General features: G+C 43.0%; 2 protein-coding genes across 5 annotated transcripts; one reads left to right on the forward strand and one right to left on the reverse strand.

The window, feature by feature from the left end:
* Positions 1–7586, forward strand: faap100 (FA core complex associated protein 100). Of its 4 annotated transcripts, none has more exons than XM_030399174.1 (9): positions 1–104; positions 378–590; positions 725–843; positions 978–1888; positions 3544–3700; positions 3813–4728; positions 4816–4938; positions 5781–5867; positions 6129–6392. In XM_030399174.1, exons 2-9 carry the CDS (start codon positions 435–437, stop codon positions 6258–6260), a joined length of 2601 nt encoding a protein of 866 aa, XP_030255034.1. In that variant the 5' UTR covers positions 1–104; positions 378–434; the 3' UTR covers positions 6261–6392. The 4 variants fall into 4 exon arrangements, 3 of the variants coding, with proteins under 3 accessions (XP_030255034.1, XP_030255035.1, XP_030255033.1); XR_003981783.1 differs by lacking the exon at positions 1–104 and adding an exon at positions 6521–7586 and having other exon boundaries at positions 263–590; positions 6129–6314; XM_030399175.1 differs by lacking the exon at positions 1–104 and having other exon boundaries at positions 262–590; positions 4816–4932.
* Positions 7587–10221: 2635 nt separating this feature from the next.
* On the reverse strand, positions 10222–20756 carry fscn2b (fascin actin-bundling protein 2b, retinal). The gene is made up of 8 exons (XM_030399601.1): positions 20547–20756; positions 20040–20220; positions 19611–19709; positions 18737–19463; positions 12313–12469; positions 11421–11542; positions 11117–11284; positions 10222–10946 (listed from the first exon to the last, which is right to left on the reverse strand). The coding sequence occupies exons 3-8, from the start codon at positions 19701–19703 to the stop codon at positions 10741–10743; spliced, it is 1473 nt and encodes a 490-aa protein (XP_030255461.1). The 5' UTR covers positions 19704–19709; positions 20040–20220; positions 20547–20756; the 3' UTR covers positions 10222–10740.
* Positions 20757–21837: the final 1081 nt, after the last annotated feature.

Here is a 21837-nt window from a genome sequence, read left to right on the forward strand (position 1 = left end):
CAGTGTGTTCTTCTTCTTCTTCTATTTCGTAGAAAGAGCGCACGTTCGCCACCCAGTGTTCTCAGCTCTGCGGACTACAACTGGCTTTAAAACTCCAAACAAGGGTATGTTTTTTTAATAAACTGTTTTAGAAGACGAGATAACACACTCCTCTAGCCGTCTGCCCTCTCCGCCGAGGCAAGAAATGTTTTTAAACACCAAACCCACACTCGGCATCAGACTTCCGGTTGTTTCTCATGGGTAATGTAGTTCTTGTCCGGTATTGGTCCAAAAGTTGACGCGCGGAAGTTAGAGAGCGCCCCATCCTCTGTCAACAACCGGTTCATGAATACCACGTCTAGTTTTGACATTAACATTAATTTATTGTCCCCCGACAGTGTGTCTTACGTGACATATGCAGACTTGTGAGTCTCTTCTTCGTCGGTGTCGTGGCTATGGAAGGACGGTGTGCTGTTGAGACTTGGGCAGAGTTTGGCTTCTCAGGAACATCATGCACACCGAAGGTCCAGCTCGGTTTTGGGACAGATGTGTTCATCTGCACTGGCAGCGACGAGGTCTACGTCTTCAGTGCTAAAGAGAGAAAACTCACAGTAAGTAGCTAATATACTGTACCGTACACTGATCTGGCATCCCAAATAGACTGCAAAGCATCACTGTGAGAAGGTCAGGTTGTAATAAAATCCTTATTCTGTTTGTTTGATTGTGTTATGATGTTTTGTTGCAGGCTGTCCTACAGTTTCCTGGTCCTGTGAGTGACCTAGTTGAGAGTCATGACAAGCAGGTCCTCTTTGCAGCCTGTATGAGCGGAGTTTATTGTGTTAGTTCACAATTTCTGCTATCCAGGTATGAACCATTACATACGAATTGACTGCATTCAAAGGAGCTAGATCCAGGAATACATTACCATGTATTATATACATCATGTTAAATGCAGTCTCATCAGTGCCTCTGACTTATGTGACCTTTTGCCTCTGTAGAGTTCAAAGCTCTCTTGCTGATGCCTCCTCCAGTCCATCTGAGCTGAAAATCTCCTCTGAGTTTCTGCTTGTTCCAGAAGAAGGGGTGTTGTCACTACTTCTTGTAGGCTCTGTACTGCTGACTCTTTCCCAGAGAGACACGTCCTGGATTTTGACTCTGTACAATTGTCCAAAACAGTCAGCCTCCAGCAGCTGTGAGAGCCTCACTTCATTCAGTCTACCGCTGGTCTCAAGTGTTGTGCAGGATGACGACGAGGGGAAGACGGGAGTGAGAAGGAGGCCTGTGCTGATTTGTGTCTGTTCTGGTGATGCTACACCACTGCCTTCCTCCTCCACTTCCTCATCCGAGGTGACTTTAACTGACAGACACATCCGCCTCGAGCCGGTCCTCTTCAAACTTCTGTTTGGGGTTGACGCCGCCCTCGCCAAGTCACCGGTCATCCTTTGTGGCTTGCCGGATGGGTGTCTTTGTTTCCTCCCTGTGCGTCTCGCAGGATCCCGGCCCCGGGTCCTGCATAACCTGGAGCAGCCAGTCGTATTTGTTGGAGCATCTGCTGTCATGAAGATGGGTCTTGGGCATGCACAGTGTTTAGTGGCTGTGGGCGAACTAGGGAGAGTGGTGCTGATTAAAACAGACAAGGGAGGACCAGAGGGAGGGGGCAACACAGCTGGCTTTACTGAGAGGTGTGTACCGGGGCCAGTGGTGTGTGGTTGTGTGGATAAGAACTGTCTCTACTACAGCACTGGGTCAGACCTGCTGAGACTGGATCTGTCAGAGGGATTGTTTGGTCAAGAAGGCCAAGAAAGGAATGAAGAGACATCGAGTAAGACAGATGCTGCCCGCCAAAGCCCCACCAGTTTAAGTGTGTGCAGAGTCGTCGCCTTGGCTGAGCCTGCACACAACCCTGCAGGTAAGCAGAATCAGGCCCAGCATAGATGTGCTGACTTGACTAATAAGAACCATTGAACAATGTCCTTCTGGAAGCCAATTGCTTTAAGTTAATTTAACCGCTGAACTAAATGAACCTACACAAAACTGATAAATGTGGGAGTGACACAAGGGATATGCTATGATTTGTTCAGGTTTGACAACAGTTTTGAAAAGTGACTGCTTTGAAAACTCCTTCCTGATAAAGATTGTTTAGGTGTGTCTGAGTCAGCTGCAAAACAGCAACATTTTAATGCAAAACAATCACCAAATTCACATTATCATCTTCAAAGAGGCTAGTGTGACTTTGACAACAAATATATGTGAAAATAATAGTGAAAAAATGTTCATACTGATTGATTTGAGAACGATGACTTTAAAGTAATAAACCAATGGCTGTTTGAAGCACAAAAAAAAAATGACAGTGTTGGAAGCCAACGATCTTTTTAATAAACGTGATTACTGTTGAACTTCCAACATAATTGTGCTTCACAATACTATCCTGATGATCAGCAAAATATTTTTAAACCTTTTTTGAATAAAAAATGAAATTGCACTAAAACATACAGGCATCACTTTAACCCTACATTCTGTTAAGAAACAGACACATCTTTTTTCAGAGAAAAAAAATCTAACTTAAGAATCTTCAATAAGTAATTATAAATCATAAGGTCCATAACAAGGATAAACACATGATGGTAACATCATCTCCCTGTTCTTCCTTACACACATCCTATTAAACTTGTTTTTGTGGGGGATACACAGAGCAAGCCAAGCCTTCAGCCATGCTGACAGGCTGAGCCAATTCAAAATTATTCAGCAAACCAATATAGGACTGTAAGTCAGCAGGCTAGACGGCTATTTCAAGTCATTTGTGTGAGGATATTCATGAATAACTCGATTCACAATTATTCCAATAATGAAAATTCAACACAATCAACTTATTGTGGGTGTTTTTTTTATCGTGATTGCCAATAAAATCTTTTAATGTCCTATCCCAAGTTGAACCTAATATCTAACTCAAACTAATAAATGCCTAAATAAATATATAAATCTGGAACTGAACATCAAACTAAGCGTAAAGAATGTAAGAGGGAGCTTTTTTTTAAATTTCCCTTATAAATTCCAGTCGAGAAGGCTGATATTATAACAGATATTAAACAGCTTGTGTAGGATCCCGACCTCACTGAATACACACACTCACTTATACCCATGACATCGGCCTCTATTGGAGCCAAGTTCTGCCAATAATGATAGTTTGTAAAACATTGTATGAGTGCAGATTTATTGGACAAACCCATTAACCAGTTGACCTCTAGTCTGAAACCGGTAGAATATCTCTTTATGTGTGTCAAGTCAGCAGCAGACACTGATCCTTCTTCCTGTTAGTATCTTTCTACTCTGTGAGGAACAGCTGTCTAATGATATGTATGTGTCAGACAACTGTACTTGATTATAAATTAATCACACTGGTGTGATAACATATTTTTTAAGCGACTTCGTGGCTCTTCATTCTATATCCGAGAAGCTCTTCAAGCTCAGTGGCAACAATGTTAAGCAGGGATGTTATACAACGTGTCTGCTTGGCAATTAGGCCTCAGTCTCTTTTCACCTCTATCTTGGGTCCTTGTACACCAGGTGAGGTTGAGCTGCTGGGGCTGTCTGTCAGGGGGCAGATACAGAGGATTACCTTACCTTTGGAGAAAGAGGATACAGGATTGTCCAAGATGCCCTCCACACAGGTGGGCCGCAGCGTCAGGGACCTCCTGTCTGCTATTGGGGATGTTTGTGACAGGTAAACCCAACATGATTCCTTTTTCATTGTTGAAATTGAACACAGTAGACATTAATTCTAGTCAATATATTATTTCTGTTGATTTGAATGTGATTTGCTTTGCTTTCTTTAGAGCATCGATGCTGAAAACTGGAATAAAATCCAAAAACCAGATTCTGAAGCACCTTAATCAGGTTCTTAACATCAGCTTCCTGTTGGTAGCCGGTACAAACAGCGAGGAGAATCTGATCAGATGTCATGCCACAACCAAGTGGAGCAGACTGCTTCAAAAAGACTCCCTGAACCTGACATGTGTCCTGGATAATTCAAGTCCTTATGTTTTGGAACATGGCTGGACACTGAGTGTGACTGTGTTTCCTCTGTCCTATCCTCCCAGTGCAGGAGGAGAAAGCCCCTCCACAAATTTTTCATTCCCGTTCCACAGCCTCCCTGCAGGGGAATCATTAGAAGTTTCACTGCCCCTGGCAGCTGCAGGCGTTGCATCCTTCCCCATGACAGTTAGCTGCTCGCTCATCTTCTCGCTCTCAAGTCTCCTGGGCGAGGAGGCAGCAAACTTTAAAGGTTTGCAGTGCAGCTGCATCAGTTTGCCCTTGAACACACTGACAGTGGATTGGTTGCACGCCCTACAGGTCAGCAGTCCCATAGACGCCCAGAAAATGGCCACGTCTCAGTGCAACAACACTGCAACGGATACCATCCAAACTTTTTTAAACTCACGCCGGATTAAGTGCAGTGGAAGAGGGGAGGGAGGAGGAGAAAATGCTTCGAAACCTAAGCGAGAGCAGTTTTCAGCAAGCGTCCGGGTGTTATCAGAGTTAGTGAGAGATATGCTGGTGGTTAAAAGCTCAGATGAGGACCCTCAGGGGCCAAAGTTGGCTCTTCAAAATGTGCATGTCTCTCTGCTGGAATGGCTGTTGTCTGAAGGTTTTGGAGGAGTGAGGACAGGACACCAAGGGGACAAGATGAGCCGCTCAGTGATCCATGCTCGAGGTCCAAACGGACACACGGTCAAACTGACAGCAAAAGAAGTAAAGAATGATCTAATATTATATTGATAAGTTTAGCCTGTATGTTTGATATGAATAAAACAGGTGAGTGCTCTGTTGCTCCTCTAGGTAAATGTCGGGGAAGAGAGTGTGGGGAAGGAGGAGTCCCTGACCACAGTGGAGGTTCAGGTTGAGAGCTCATCTATAGCAGCAGTGTGTGGACTGCATCATGCTATGCTTCGCAGGGTACAGGTACAAACACACACACGCACACAAACACACACCACCAACCATATTTTCAAAGGAACTTACAAACATTTTCTCCTTATACTTAGATACCTTATATACTAGACTGGGGATGTTCTTAAAGACTAACTCCCATGGTGTTCAAACAAAGGTTTAAACTCAGATTAGTCGACTAGTCTAATATTATATAACTATTTAAGTTTTCTAAACATAGTCAGAAAAAATTATGCACATATTACAGCTTAAACAGACATATGATGTCCATCCTTTCCCTTACCATGGTATGCTAATACTGTACAACCCCATTACAAGACAATGATGCAGCTTTGAGCCAGCTAACTTGATGTCTACCTTTGATCTGCTTTGAACAAGAGAAGACAGACACTGTTTGTTTCAGTGCTGGTAATTGTATTTTGTTCAGCTTTACAGAATTGGACCTCTTGTTGATACAGGGAAATTCAAAAGCAAAGAAAAACACAGAAGAGATATCAAGGTTGATGTTTTGTTTTTCCTCCTCGTTCTGTTGCAAACCAAGGTGCCCAAGGTTTGCAGTTTCTCAAAAGTGCACACTACAAGACTGGGGTTGAAAATGAGCCAACTATGTATGGTTTGATTATTCCCACTATACATTTGGAGGGCACCACAAAATGGCGAACTCACTCTGTAGTGGGTAGTGAGTGATTTCTGACACAGTGATAGATACTGCCAATTTGGATTGTATGAGAGAGACCCCCTTGCCCATGAACAATGATTAGCTGTAGCTATAGTCATATGTGTCCCTACTTTTAGATGCCAAGTTTAATGTGAAATTCCGTCACATTAATTGTCTGCTCTGTTCGTTCACACAGACTCTGTTACAGAGGGTTCCTGAGAGGGCAGCTTCCACAAAGAGCATCCGGAGTTTGGGTTTGAGACGGGCACTGCAGCGGGCCGAGGTAACAACTAAACATTTGTTCCTCTTCTCATTTATTTATTTACCAGCTGTCTCTTCTAAGTAATTAAATACGTATCCATTTTATTCCAGTCCATGACATGAAATTGAGAAAAACTCTTTTTCTTAAATACAGTACATATCCTAGCACTTTTATAAGATGCAAAAGCCTTTTTTTTCCTGTCCATGACTGTGTTTAATCCGAAAGTATCTTGGTGTTATTTCTTCCCGAACTTCCATCTCCTCCCTCCGTCTCTTATGTCAGCACCTGTTACAGCAGATCCAGCAGATTCGAGTCTCTGGGGCCTTTGGTGTGGGCGCGTCCACAGGGCAGATGACCCGATCTCTTCTCGCTGTTTACCGAGAGCTCAGAGAAAATCCTCTCCTCATAATTTAAACGCTTATTTTATTTATCGAGCTGAGCCTACACAGCTGCCCTCGACCTTATTCGGTGTTGTATAACCTACCTTTGCAGCTCATGATCTATTGTAAATGTACTTTTGTAACACTAAACAGTTGTTAACATTCACGGTTATTCTCATGTGACTCATTATTTTCCATTGTGATTTATTATTGTAATAATCATCACCCATAACGTTGTTTTTTTTTAGTCGTCTGCTTCTGCTTAACTTCTCTTTTATGAACTGTTACATCCAGCACAAGGTGACCAAAGAGCTCAGGTGCAGGAAAAATATATGCAATTGCAGTTGGAATGGAAAAACTGCCTTACAGCTGGGTAAAGGTCCTGCGGTTCACATGTGTCACACACGTAGGTAACAATGACACAGAACCACATGTCCTGTACAATGGTTGTTGCATCAGAAACATCAGAAACATACACACATTTACAGACAGCTAGTGGATTGTTGGCGTTTGATTATGAAGAACCAACAATTAGAAAAGTAAGGGACTAATTTGATTAAAATTAATAATCTTCAGAGGTTGTTCAGGTGTATAGCTACTGAATTGAAAGCTCAGTCCTATTGATCCTGAACTAGACTGACAGGAGGGATCAGTATATTTTATATGGTCAGCCTTCAAATGTATTATGTAGTCTTCTTTGCCTTGCCCTGTTTTTACATTTCAGGTGTTTTTCAAGAGTAGAAGGTTGTCTAAGGACAAGCAGTCCACTTGTTTCTCAGCACAGGGAGGGATTAAGGCAGGGGTCTTGTACATTTCTTCAGGTCAAGGACCCCTTAGCTGATAGACATACAGAGCAAGGACCCCCACTACATACAGTATATTGAATAAAATGATGTTGCTGGACCGACGACAATGTATCGCTATCGGGCCTATATGTTTAAATAATACATAGTGAGTCACACATTATAATCCCCGGTCATCAAATACTAACGCCGCTTTGTCACACCCTTTGGCATCCAGTGCAGATGTACAACATAAATATAGTTAAAATCTCTAAGGTTTCAAAGATTACAGAGCAGTGGCAGACCTTTCGGTGTTAGCTGACTGATTGATGGGCTCTTGTGTCTAGAGCCAAAACCATAATAGTATTTTCTTTCACCGTTTTCTGACATTTTTAAACCAAGCAACTAGCAGATTAATTGAAAAAGAAAATGTTTATATTATTCGAGCAGCTCTACTTATGTCCTCTTACAACAGAAACGCATTGTCCTGCTTTTTGTCACAATGAGATAAGCTGGGCCCAATATTAAATGGACTATTGTTGACTGTTTTACTGTATTAAAACTTGTGCTGTTTGTTCTCAAAAGGCAATTATCTATTATTATCACACTACTTTTACTAAGTCAGAGCTCTTGTCATTTTTGTGGAAGTCACACAGGCACCCCGATGCATGTAGGACTTAAAATGTCTTCTGATGTTCAGTGTCTGCAGGACAACATCTGAAAAATTAAGGTAAAATGTCACATCATCTCCATTAGGTGGCAGTGATGTGACTTTAAAACAGCCAAACCATAGTAATGCTGTAAGGGTTCCTCTGATTCAGCCACGTTCCTTAATGATCTGATTAGAGATGCTGACCTGGAACTTTAGAAAAGAAATGCATATGAGGCCCTTTTCAGCTTTCAGAGAGTCTTTATGTAAATTGTTGCAGACTGATAGATTTGTGTGAGTGGTCATTATGTTGTTTGTGATGTCATCTCTATTGACAGTCTACCAGCTCATCCACCAGATACAGACCAAAAAGTGAAACGGTAAAACCGTGACCATGACTGGTGGGAAACTGATGGTATCTTCTGCTATCATCACAGCAACATCAATACTTATGTCACAGAAACAGTAGCAGTGACAATGCATTAGCATTGCTAACTGCAAAAGGGACAGGACATTAGCTGAAATGATGACCACACTTACAGCACATGTAAGTTTACATTTAACATTATCAACAAGTGTGATGAAACAGTGTTGTTGTGTCAAAAACATCTAAACGTCTGTGAAGTTAGCATGCTAGCCCCATCTTGTCCTTGCTTGTAATACCACTTTGTACAGCAAGAGTTGAGTCTGAAAGAACCAATAGTTTCAGCTGGAACATGTAACTACCTAAAAAGTAAACAAAGTAAACTCACAAAATATCAAGAAAGTTCCTCTGTTCTACCAAAGAAACACAATTTTAATTGTCTCATTTTCTTGAAAAAAAATACTGAATCCACAAACTAAGGAGTGAAAATATTCTAGCTCTTGATGTTGTTTTCACCCAATGCTCCTTTGCCGCTTCATGCCTCTCCTCTCCTCCCCTCACCTGTCGTGTTTTCTTGTTCCTGGAGTCATAGTCCTGGTAAGGGCTGCTGTAAATCGCCTCCATCCCCTGTCCTCAAACTGACTTCCTTTGGTCTCAGAGGCTTTATTCAATCACAGTCTGGTGTCCAGCCCTGCGCACAGCGAGGCTGGTTGACTGAGCCATATTGCCTGTGGTTACTCCCTGTACATCTGAGGTTGCGATGTAGGCACTATTATAGTTCAGTGATATTAGTATAGTAAGTGTTACCCTGAAACAAAACATAACCAGACATAGAAGTGTATTTTGTATAATTATGTTCATGAGAGGAAGAAGAAATGTAGAAAACATAATGAAGGGACAAATGATGATCCTATTACTGTTGCTACTGTGCACACAAAACTTGGTTCGAGTCTTCTACTGTTTCTACAGCTGACTACTACAGACCCATCATTCTTGTCTGTTAATAATTATCCTTAGACAGCAGTACCATGCTAATGACCTGAACTCCACTTACAGGTTACCTCGCCTCTAATGTCTGTCTCAAATTGCACCCTGATTGGTTGCAGGCTACTTCTTCAGCTGGATGAGTGTCATTACACACCTGTTTGACCACTTATGTTGTCCTGCTGTAAATAATGTAAAGCCTGGTTGACATGTCACACTGATGTTTGGTTTTACTGCATACATCCAAAGGTCTTCATTGAAAAGACAACATCTTTAATCTGTAGTTAGCATCAAACAATAGTTAAAGGTGCATTATGTAAGAACTGGTCACCTGTTGAATTCAAACTCAGAATAAGTAGAGAGCATCATGTCACAAGAGTAACTGCTAACTTCTGCTAACTGAAGCTGCTGTTAGCTAGTTAGCTCAGTTAGCCTACACCTAGCAGTTCAGACTGGGAGCATGAAGCACACGAAGTATGTTGGTGTTTACATAGCTAGCACAGGAGTTTTGGACTTGGAGTGGGCTAGATGGTTAGCATGTTAAATATGCTTTCCCACACTATATATAGATGTTACAATGTCAAAACGATTACTCCTTCACATTAATCGATCATTTTAATAGAGTTTTAAATGTTTTCAGCCACAATTCTTACATATTGCACCTTCACTTACATTTGTGATCATTGGAGAAAAAAAATCTAAAAGAACAACACAAACACTCTGAAGTTCTTTCACACTAATTCTGCAGTTTCGAGGTCAAGCACCGACTCAAAAGTTCACTTCGTCAAGACGTTTCTTGGCTGAATCAGTAGCCCTTTTTACACAGGAGAAGACGCATTATCTCAGCAGTGTTGGTTCACTAGTTCTCCCCCAATGGTGATTCACACAGAGCGAAGCATCTCCGCCTTAAAGATGAACCACTGTGTAATTCACACAGAAAGCCGGCGCTGCGGCTCCTAAAGAGGTGTGACGGTACACGTCATGATGATGACATCCGTGTGTTTTCATGGTGTTTCCCCAGTGTCCCCCCGTCAATCTAAACCTGCGGACAGTTATAATCATATGGATGCTGTTATAATGTGTAGTGATTGAGATCCTGACCCACCAAACATCCTGGAAAGTGACTAAGTTACTTTTTTTAATTGGAAGCTGTTGTGGGGACGGAGGCTGTTTTCTGGGGGAAAAGTTCACTTAAGCCTCGGTCCGGAGGGCTGAAGGTCGCGGTTATTTATTTTCACCACAAACGCTTGGTAAGTTAAAGTCTTTTGCTGGTGACAGACGCTGTTTTTCGGGCAGAAATGTGATGAAGAGTCAGTAGGACGGTTATCAGACTGTGTGATCAACAAGCTCTAGGCCTGCTTATCCATTCACACTGGTTCGGTTCGCCAATAATGCGGCTGATACTACCTCCAGAGGCGCATCAGCGCCGGAGAGAAATTTCAACCCTCACCGCCTCCGAGAGATTCACACTAAGATGGAGGCGGGGGATTGGTGCACCGAAGCCGCATCCAAACGCCAGTGTGAATGGGGCTAGTTCCTCTTCTCCCACCTTCTCCCCCCATATGAGTCAGTTATCCCTGTGAGCTCACTGTGACCACCTCTTTGTAACAGGAAGGAGGAAAAAATGTGGGATGCAATAAGTACAGGCTGATGAGTAACTGTCTTTCACCAGAGTTAAGTCAACAACGAGAAGAGTCATTGTCAGGTTTCGTGTTAGGACTAATACTGGATTGAATCAATACTCCCACAGGGCTGAGCTGCTCAGGCTGTGTCCGTCTCCTTTCAACGTGCCTCCTTGGTCTCCACGCAGGTATTTGCCGTTCTTGCCACGGATTGCGAGGCGACCGGGCTCAAGGAGCTCAAGGGAGAAATCTTCTGGGACCTCGCCGTCAGAACACACCAGCCCAGCACTGTTCACGTACCAGAACCGGCCGTCCACACCTGCAGGATTAAAAGGCAAATAGTCAGACACCCCAGAAATGTGTTTATGTGCAATTATAATTAATTTCATAGACCATTTTTCATTGCTGAAACACAGATTTGTTTCAGAGCTGGGATCAAAAAAGGAAGCAGGGGTTATATCAATCTTGTTAGAGAGGGTACAGCCTGACCTTTAATATGGTAGGCCCCATTACTGAACTGCAGGGTGAAAATGTCATAGACTGATCGGCTGGCGTCCAGTGTGTTGGAGTTCCTGTGGTGGCAGATGAATCCGTTCTCTCCTCTCAGGATCAGCATGGGTCGGTTGATCAGTTTTAAAGTGAGCTGCTCGTCCTCGCCTGACAAAGGGTGACAGCAGAATGATGGAGACACATCAGAGGACACACAAGAGGAGTCAGAGGCTGGAATTGAGGGAGAAGGTACATCGGTGCAGAGAATGGAGGAGGAGAGCATAACCTGAAAATGGTGTATTACCTGTTGCATCACTGACGGCGAGCAGCTGGCCGTTCTTCTTGGTGCAGATGTATTTTCCATTGTTAGCTTTTAGTGCCACCTTGTGGCCGAGCCACTCCACTGAAAACATGGTGTTTGCTGACCTGCATGAGGGCATGAAGAGAGAGAAAACAAGAGTTTTTCCTTGCCATTACATTGGTTGGAAATAATGTGATTACATTTTTAGTGCAAATGCAAGATTTAAAAAAGTTTAAGCAGGCCAACACAGACAGAAGTAAGTTTCGATTAAATCAGATTTGCCAATACAACAATATATTCATTCTTTCAGTTGTAGGCATCAATCACTTCTCTATCCAATTGATTCAATTCCATGACTGACTTGCATTTTCAGTGATACACTGTCTTGTGTGCTGTGACAGAGTTGCATTATTCTTTGAGTAAGTATCCATGGTAACACTAACCAACATTGATAAATGTTAAATGTATAGTTGATCAAACTTACGTTATCTAAATGTTAACAAACAGTGCTTTCAATAAAACCAATTCTTAAATGAAAGGTTTATAAACATCAGTTGCAACCTCTTAATTAACAACTGCTTGATAAATGGTTTATAAAGCATTTCATTGTTTGTTTTACAGTGAAATAACTATTAACTAAAGTTTAATTAACTATAGATATACCATTTATTAATGATGGTTACATAGTGTTACCACTTAGGTGACATCTGTGTGGTTACACAATTTAACCATCTGTGTGGTTAAAGGGAAACATTAATGATTTGATGATGAGGTGGAAAAAAGGTCACTCAGCTGCAGAACTGATGTTTTTGTATAAATGTCTCAGTGCTATAAAATGCAGAACTGACACATACAGTTACTGGTGTATTGATCTGATATGACAGCGTTCACTCACACTTCAGTGGCAGTACTCTGGATGCCTCCGTGGGCCACCAGAGCCCAGTAGTTCCCTTGGCTGGTGCGGAACGTACACTTCTTGGTTTCCTTGTCAATCTCCATCTGAAATGTCTCCATGTCCGTCTCGTCATCCTGATTGGCTGCTAGGCTTACTCCTGGGAGGGGCATAATAAGCACATCATGCCATTAAATCTTCAAAAATCATGAAAGACGTAGGACTCCATTCACTGCTGCTCACAGTTTGTATTCATGTTCATATTCTATTTTAGTCATTTCTTGCAGTGTTATATGTAACATATGCGCAATTACTACAGATCAAGTTGTGACATATACGACTGGAATGAGGGGGGAAGTTCTTAGCTCTGCTGCAGACCTATTTTGTTTTCCTCCCAGTGGCAAGTCACAAAACAGACTAAATAGTTTGGGGGAAAAGACAACATGGCAGCTCGCTAATCAGTTTGTATTGTTATGTTTAGCTTGGCCCAGCATGACAGAGTTAGTAATCACGTCTGATCCCGGGATGTTAGGTTTTTTTTAAGTGGTTCCATCTTCCACTGATCTGACGTGCCAGGCATATAGTTTCCAGAGGCTGAATACATTGTCACTGATTGTGGTTCTGGATGCATTCATGGACAGAATACACGGTAAATAAAATGAATACACTAAATGTGACCATGCAGGAAAATCCTACAGAGCCAAGCTAACGCACACTACAAGTTTGGAATGCAGGTATTGCACGATAATGTCTCATCAGCTATGCAGAGACAACACTGTCAACCCAACAAAAATCACACCTTTGAGTGTCAAACATTTTATAGGAACCAATTATTTTGGCATAACAAACACACGAAGCGGAGGAACATGTGCTAGAACACACGGGAATGCAAACACAGTGACATCCACACTTCTCTGCTTTGATTTGCACTTTTGCTTTGATTTATTTCAGAAGTCATTTTGTGATTGCTATTTCAGCTGTTAGCATTATGACACAAGTTGGCAGGAAACAACTGTTTATCACCACCGACAGACAGATTGCAAAGAGCTACGTAAATCCCAAATGAGTTGCATCGCAGAATATCTCAATACATTTTCCTAATCCTTCAGCAACACCGATCCGTGTGCCTCACCCTCCTCTCATCTGGTCATCCCTCCTCTCGTTCCCTCCCTTCCCCCAACCCTCCCTGCCTCTTTACCCCTGACCCCCTCCCACCATCACCCCACCTCCGGCACTGCCTATCTGCCCTCTTCTCAGCGGGGCTCTGATATAATCAGCTTTCAAGTGCTACCCAGTCCAATCCTTCAATCCCCTCAATAAAAGAATAAAGGAAAAACAGGAAAAGACCTGAGGATTTTATGGTGCACACTTAGCAGGATGTACAGATAATTACCAACCGCTCTCAACCCTAAGCTGTGAATGACCGAGCATATGGCAAACATGCTAAAAATGTAAAAGCATTTACTAGCTACTACATATTGTTATGTGTTTCCTAAAGTATACTCATGTACAGCTGGGTACTTTTGTTTAGAAAATAAGAACCAAACTATTTGGGAACAGTGCCTTAAAAAAAGAGGAAAAATAATTTACAGGATGAAACTTTAGGAATGAAGGTTTTTTGGTAACTACAACTGACTGCATTGGAGAGCTGCAGAGAAATAACATTTTGTATCCTTTATGTAGCGTATCCTGTATTGTATTGTATGGGGGCTTAACAGACTGTTGGACTGAAAAACATCAGAGTCATTAAATATTTCAGGTCTTTGAAATGTATAGTGCATTACTTGATTGTTTATGACATAGTCAGTGACTGCGAGCTTTGAACTGAACTAAACTGTGCAAAATGAATCAACAAAGTGATTCCTGATTTCCACCCCTAATGCTCATAAGGACAACTCTAATATTTTGATTTTTTAGCATGTATGTTTATCATGGTCAACAATCTTTCCTAGTAGCAAGTTAACCATTGCTTATTGGCACTAAACATTAGTCATTAGATGTGCAGGTATTTGCTCTGTGGACAGTGCTTTACCATTAATGTCAAAATGTGATGGCAAGATATCCACCATGGACCAACTAACAGACCAACAATGCAAAGCATAGAGGCAGGCCGCTTACAGGGATAAAACATGAACATGTTCTAAATGAGACTGACCCAGGTTTCTCCCACATTTTATAAGTGTTCTTAGCGCATCACAAGAAATAATCCTGAGTTTACCATGATAGGCTACATCAAGTTATTTAAGGCTACTTAACACGCACATAGATTACAGCCAAATAATCCAACACAGATGCACATACAAGTACCAATTTGAAGGGCCTGGTTACAGCACATTTTAATGATAATAAAAAATAATTATTATTATAATAATAAACAATTCTAACTTTGAAAAAATATATTACCAGTTGTTCAGCCCTAGCTTCTGAGTAATTCTCCGCTATTCTGTGGCATTCTCTTTAATTTGATATCTGGCCGTAGATACAGTCTGCAAGAGGAAGAAAGGGGATCACATGCGACAAAGATGTCATGGTTACCGAGCCACTGGGACACTTTAATCACATCTTATTCACACCCGATAAACTAGGTATCATGAGGTCTTACAACTGGTTAAATTATCATTGATCTTAAGTGCATTTGAAGAATACATTTCTGCCCCTCCACTCTGCACCCATGCCTGGGGGCCCATCACTCTCCTTCTCGCTCATCCCGACTCAATGTCATGCTTTGTCTACCTATTCCATGTGTCCATTTCACACTAATTCAACCCAGAAATGATCCTCCGACAGGGCTCAGCTGGGACCTCAGCCACGCTATCTGATAGATGGGAGGCAGAGGAAGGAGAGAAGGATGGAGGATGAGAACGAAACAGAGAACAGGGGGAGAAAGAGATTAGGTATGCTGAAATCCAAGCCAGCAATCTGAGGGTATCAATGGCTGTGTTGATGGCCATCTTTGACACACCAGTTGGTCAAGCATACAAAATAAGATGTCATCATAGCCACGATCGCTGATCAACTATGCACAGAACGCAGACACAGTCCTACAAAAACACACATAGGTAACATCAGCGGTGGCACATTTTGGATCAGACCCCAGATCCAGCTCCACTTTCTGTCCTACCTGCAGCCTGCAAGTGGAGCAAGCCTAACTAATCCATCAGCGATAGATGGCTCTGACATCTATTATTAATGGTAAGCTGATGCCCCTATCCCCCTGTTCCTTATTTTCCTATTTCTTCCAATCCTTCATCCTTCACAGCTACATTTTCTGTTGTTTTTTTGGTTCAGTCCATTAATTTTTTCCCCCCTCACTTATCAGTTCTGTATGTGTCTGTACACGCATGCATCGTGTGTACGTGTGTATCTGTGTTGTGTTCATGTGTGTTAATGGAAAGTTTGTGTCTCTGGACTATCATCTCTTTTTCACTTTCAGGGCAGAGTGGACCACTTAGGCCTGAGGAACACAGGGAGGCGATGAGAGACATGATGACAGATCTACATGACACACAAAGACACACACACACACACACACACACACACACACACTCTGCAGACAGAAAATACTGTATCCCACTGCAGCCTCTCTTTAACACTTTTACATCTAAATTCATGCTCTACCTCATAACAGCTGACCCTCTTTTATTGCTAACCCATTTACTGCATTGCCACTCGCTTTAAAATAGATGGCCAACATGACTCCTCTGCACTAAATGGAGCAGAAACAAAGGTACTAATTTATGTGTAAAGACAGGTGACATTAGGGAGGATGAAGTCTCCACACCTACTCCTATTGTCCTTAAGTCCTCTGAGAGCTGAAGCCTCCCTGCTCTGCTTTCCATTTTCCCGTTCTTTAAACATCATGTTGAAAACCAGAGGCAAAAAGGCATAGTTAGCCAAGTACTGAAGGATTTTCAGGTCCTAGCATGTCAGGATTTTCCATTTTGTGCTTTTGTCCCACTTTTAGTCAAATTTTACAATTTAACCTTTCACATCTTCCGCCAAATATAGATTTTTTTTCTTGGTCTGTTGCAAGCTATCATCCATTCTCCCTGACTTTGTTTTAGTCAGTGTTATCAGGTTTTCCCATTACATGCACATACACAACAAATTGCTGAGAAGTTGGGAAATCAGGGAAAGTCAGATAATATTTTGTATGGCCATTTAAAGGAGCGATAGTTAGGAATCTTGGTTGATAACAATGAAAATGAACTGAAATTCAATGTGAAGGAATAATATTTTGGACGTTATGACGTCTATTTATTGTGTTGCAGAGTTATCTACTGAAAGCTTCTGTGTTAACAGTGTACACACCAACACTCTCACAGTCCAGGCTCCTAGCTGCACTGCTAAGTTAGCAAGCTCACTAACGGCAACTAAAGCTGGCAGCAGTTAATGGTTACTCTTGTAATATGCTGCCCCCATTTGTTTTGCATAAGAATTTGACAGGTGGCGATTTGTTTGATAGCTGTTAAATGTTGGTAGCCATTCCATTTTGCGAATACAAGCGTCAATATTTTGACATTTGACAAGAAGTTGATTTAAGTCATTCAATAGTGAAATGCTATAGCTGTAAAAAATAAAAGAAATGTCATCTGATTTTCAGCAGCACATCAGCTCTGACTGAGGCCGGGGTTAGCGGGTTAGATTAGCAGGATAGAGTGGGACTCGGAGGGGCAGAAGCTTTGGCCCCAGGTGAGAAGCAGCTTGGGTTTCTGAAAGCAGACTCCCCCCTTCGCCTTCCAGGAACAGGGGCCAACTTCATCAATAATTCAAAACACCACCTCACCACTTGCCGCAGCAGGACGGTATGGTTGTGTGTGGGCGAGAGTGTGCCAGTAAAAGATAAAGCTTTTGTTTGTGCAGAGCAAGTGTAGGAGGGGGGGGGACGGTAACATAAAAAGGTGAGCAAGTATTTCCGTCTGTGCATACATTCGTAGATGAAGCTGCTTTATATACATTTTGTATGTTTTATCCTGCACCATATCTTTCCGTCCCTTCAACCAATCAGCTTACAGCGCTCCTGGTCATTTGGTTTCCGCCTGAAGCTCCCACTGCTAACCAGGAACAATGAGCAGGGAGAGATTCAGTTACAGCACCAGGGGCTGAGGTAACTCGACCCTGCAGACAAGAATCTGCAGCCTGCTGATGGGTGTCATGGCCAAGTATGCTGACAAGCACTGTTGGTGTATGCTAATCCACCCCAAATCCAGTTTCAAATCAGACCATTTCGACCATCCACAACTGAACACTTGGCAAGTACTTCTAGTGCACTGCTGCTCGGATGAAACATGAGCTTCACAATTACAGCTTTTCTAGTTTTTACACTGATCAAAGAAATTCAACCTTGTTTTTGAGGGAAAACTACTTTGAAGCCAACGTGTAGCAGGTGTAATCCACCAGTGTAGTAGTGTGGTGTCATGGCTGCATACTGATCAAATAACCCCAACAGCCCTTTCACAAGACTGAGGAGTAAATACATAATACAGTATCAACAGAGCATTACTGTACAGCATATAGGTTACAAGCAGCTGTTTCGGTAAGCCCAAGCAGGCAAAAGCGTATTGTTAACACCATCATCCAACAAAGCCAGGAGGTTTATCTGAGAGGGAATGAAAGGGGATTTTCTATAAGACCACCATAGGGGTGGGGGTGTATATATTTGCTGCATTTTATTACAGGGTGTCCACTATTTCAAGAACAGCAACAACACCTCCACTACCAACATTCACTGTTAGCACAACACTAAAACTCAACAGAGATAATAGTTATTCGCAACATGGTTGTACAATAAATCCATTATTTGACCATATCACTCACTAGTGTGAGACTTAATATGGACAGTAGACTAACCTAAATCAATTGCAGCCCTACAACGATTGATGTATTCGTCTCAGGTCTCCCAGATGAAGCTGATAGTCTCCTATGTCAGCCTCATCTATCTTGTTTTCCTGGAAAGATGCTACTGTCCAATGGGATGTCGATGCATGTTGATGTGCAGACTACATTACCCATAATTACCATGCATCCCTTATCAGTTGTCAGTCATTAGTTTGGCCTATCCCCTTAACCATGAATATTCAGCAGCAAGTCCACAATTTAATGTACTTCCTGTGAATTGTAAGCTTCGTGCAGTGTATAGTATGTACTATATATAGGTGAGTAGTAGTAACTGTAGTAGTAGTAGTAGTATTTGTTACCCCCTGCTATATTATGTATGTGTGTAGGTCAGTTTGTGTCAGCTAAAGGCTCATGTGACCACCCTCAATGGCACATAAGGTCAGCCTCCCTCCATTTAATCAGACATTCGGGATTCAGTGTAAGACTTTAGGGAACTGAGAAGCTGGAAGATTTGAAGCTTGTGTGTGCATGCAAGGCTTCAGGGCAAAATCAGATCTGTGACTATCATCTCTTGCTGAAGTTTTCTTACCTTGTCTTATGGAGACATATCGCCCATTGGCTGCCATCAGAACCACCTGTGGGTGGCTCTCCTCAAGATCAAACAGTTCATCTTTGCCCGGCTTGGAACACCGTCCAGACCTCAGGGTGCCTGTAGGCCCCATGGGGGACAAATATTTCCCCTCACAGTCTTTGAATGCCAGCTTCCCACACTTTAGCTCCAGTGTGTACGCTGTGGCCCTCCCATTCTCCATCAAGAGCTTCCCGTCATTGCTAAGGAAGCGGCTGTCGCAGGTCTTAATGCAGTACTTCCCGTCCAGGTAGACAAGGGTCAGGAGCGATGCCACCCCCCATGGAATGTTCACATCCACGGCGATTTCACCATCCTCCATAGAGAGGTGGGCATAACGTTTGCGGGCCACCGACAGCAGGTTGGCCTGCGGATGTAGAGCCAGGTGCACTGCCCACAGCTCGGCATCTGTGATTAACTGAGCAAAGCAGGACAGGTAGTCCCGAGACCCACCAAAGAAGCGGAGGTGCTGCTCAGACTGCAGGGCCCAGCGACCGTCTGACTGAGCCACGATTAGGAAGCGGCAGTCGGAATTGTGCCCATCAGCCTCACAGGTGACTCTGCCGTCCTTGTCAGAGGCAAGGTAGCGTCCCAGGTGGCTGCGCAAGTAGACCACCTGGGTATCCTGTGAGTCTTGCTCTAGAGTCCATTTCTGCTTCTTCTTCAAACTTGGTGCTGATGCATTCACCTGAGCAAACAAAGAACATGAAGGCTTTCGATTGTTAGTCCTTACTACAACAAACCTGTGGCTAAAAGAATAGTACAGCTAGTACAGCTACATGACACAGATAAGCATGCGAATATGTAATAATTCTCCTTTTATATCAGTTTGTACCTTGAAGCCAAAGGACTCAGCAGTGAGGTAGCGACCCTCATGGTTGATTAGACCAAACTGCAACTTCAGTGGGTGGTTCCCATTAGCAGGCATCTTCACCTGTGGATTCAGGAATGTGAGAGACAAAGGGAGAACAAGGGGTGACTCAAGTTAGGGATGGGGGAAAGAGCTGGGAAAGGAGAACGAGAGAGGTAAATAGACCTTACATACGATGCAGGAGTGAAAAAGGGGGGGAAGAAGGGTTTTTAAAGAGGTGAGGAATAAGGAAGGAGATGAAGTCATGGAGAATGATGAAATGAGAAAGACTTAAAGACAGGAAATCAATTCATTAAGGTACAGTATATAAAGCACTCCGAAGACCACAAATTCCTTCCCCCGCCCATGGCTTCATTTTAAATTTTTCCAGCTACAGCCTCCTAATTTACTTACAGTGGTTTTGTGGCTTCCCCTCTGCAGTTTCTGCGGCTCTAATTCCAGCTCCCAGATTTAAGAGGCTTTTTTCACCAAGCGTCCTCATGTAATTCTTTCTCTCTCCTCTCCTTCTCTTGCTGGCTCCCACGTTCGGCTGATCGGGTCTCCCGGCTCTCCTCCACCGCTCCTTCTCGTCAGCCTAATCAGGTTAGAGTCAGCAAAGACTTGAGTCAACCTTGATCTTGGTCTTTAGTCCCGACTCTGTCAACCTCTTTTTCTCTGTCGACTAATTTTGATCTCGACTGCTTATCTCCGCTCCTACAGTCGACCCTGTCCCTCTCTCTCTTGTTGATCTCTTGTCCAGCTTCACTCCTGTCCTTGCTTGACTTGTTACTCACCCTGAAGGCTTAATCACCTGGTACCCCCTGACTAGCCCTCCCTGGGTTTTTTTTTTTGCCCCTCCTTTTGCTCCTTTGCCTACTATCTTTGGATCACGTCCAATACTTCCAAGACCCTCTTCTTCACCTTCCTTGAAGTCCAGGCTCTTCGTTTGTCAGACAAAAGTTTGATCAGTCAAGAAGAACATCCTCAGCGGTCCTGTAAATTTTATGGTAGCACATTGAAGGACTCCTTCAGTCTTTCCCTAAACACAAGCTGTCCATCACAACTGAACTCAGCAACAAAGGGTGCTCGCCTCTGTAATCTTAAGCCTCCCTCTGTCGCTTTTTCCTCCCATCCTCTCCTTCTCTCTCTCTGCCTTTTTCTAACCTGCCATGTGTATAATCCTGCCTTTCTCTGCCTCTGCGCTTTATTCTGAGCTCCTGCACTTCACCTCTTTCTGTGACACATAAAGACAGGTAAGTAGAAACAATGCGCACACACACATACACACACACAGCCGGGTAACCAGAGCACTCCCCGTGCCTTTGGGGTAGTTGCCTGAGTGCGGCTCCACTTACTTGCCTATGCTGAGGGTTTAGTTACACACCTTCTCTGATTGCAAGCTCTCTGGGTCAGTTCTAATGGGGAATGTGTCCAAGAAGCCGAGGGAGTCACACTTCACATCTGAATTTGGAAGACAAGTGAAGGGGAGGGAAAGGAGATGACGAGTGTTGTAAAGGCAACAATAATGAGCTAATCAACATATGGGGTTTTGAATGAATGTGTGTGCAGCAAGAGTGCCTGCATGTGTGTGTGTGTGAGTAATCAACCTTGCCAATCAGCCTATGATAAGTCTTCTTTACGGAGTAAACAGACGTGTCTGTTCCTGAATCCATCTAATCCTCAACCCAATCATCCCAACCTGGCTAATCTATTGGCTCTACCCCCTTCCCACTCTGGTAACACACACACACACACACACACACACACACACACACACACACACACACACGCACGCACGCACACACCCTCCTGCTTGTCAATGGCTATAAACATACACATAGACTCAATGACCCACAGCAACATATATGTCACCACCACACACACACACACACACACACACACACACACACACACACACAAAGGTCAGAGGAGGGTCCCAGGGTTCATAGCAAACACCACCCACCCAAAGATTTACTCCTCCTGACCCAGACTTGAACTGCAGTGCTTTTCGCAAAATCTGATAAACAATGCAAGTCACACACACACACACACACACACACACACACACACACACACACACACACCGAAGGACATGAGTGATGTAAGTGTGTGAAGACCAAACAGAGAGACACTCCACATTTCTGAGATGTGACTTCAGTTTCACTGTTTCACGTCTGAAACGCAAAATTAAAGGACCTTAGTAGTTGTAAGC

The sequence above is a fragment of the Sparus aurata genome, chromosome 20 (assembly GCF_900880675.1).
Source record: "Sparus aurata chromosome 20, fSpaAur1.1, whole genome shotgun sequence".
Classification (NCBI taxonomy): domain Eukaryota; kingdom Metazoa; phylum Chordata; class Actinopteri; order Spariformes; family Sparidae; genus Sparus; species Sparus aurata.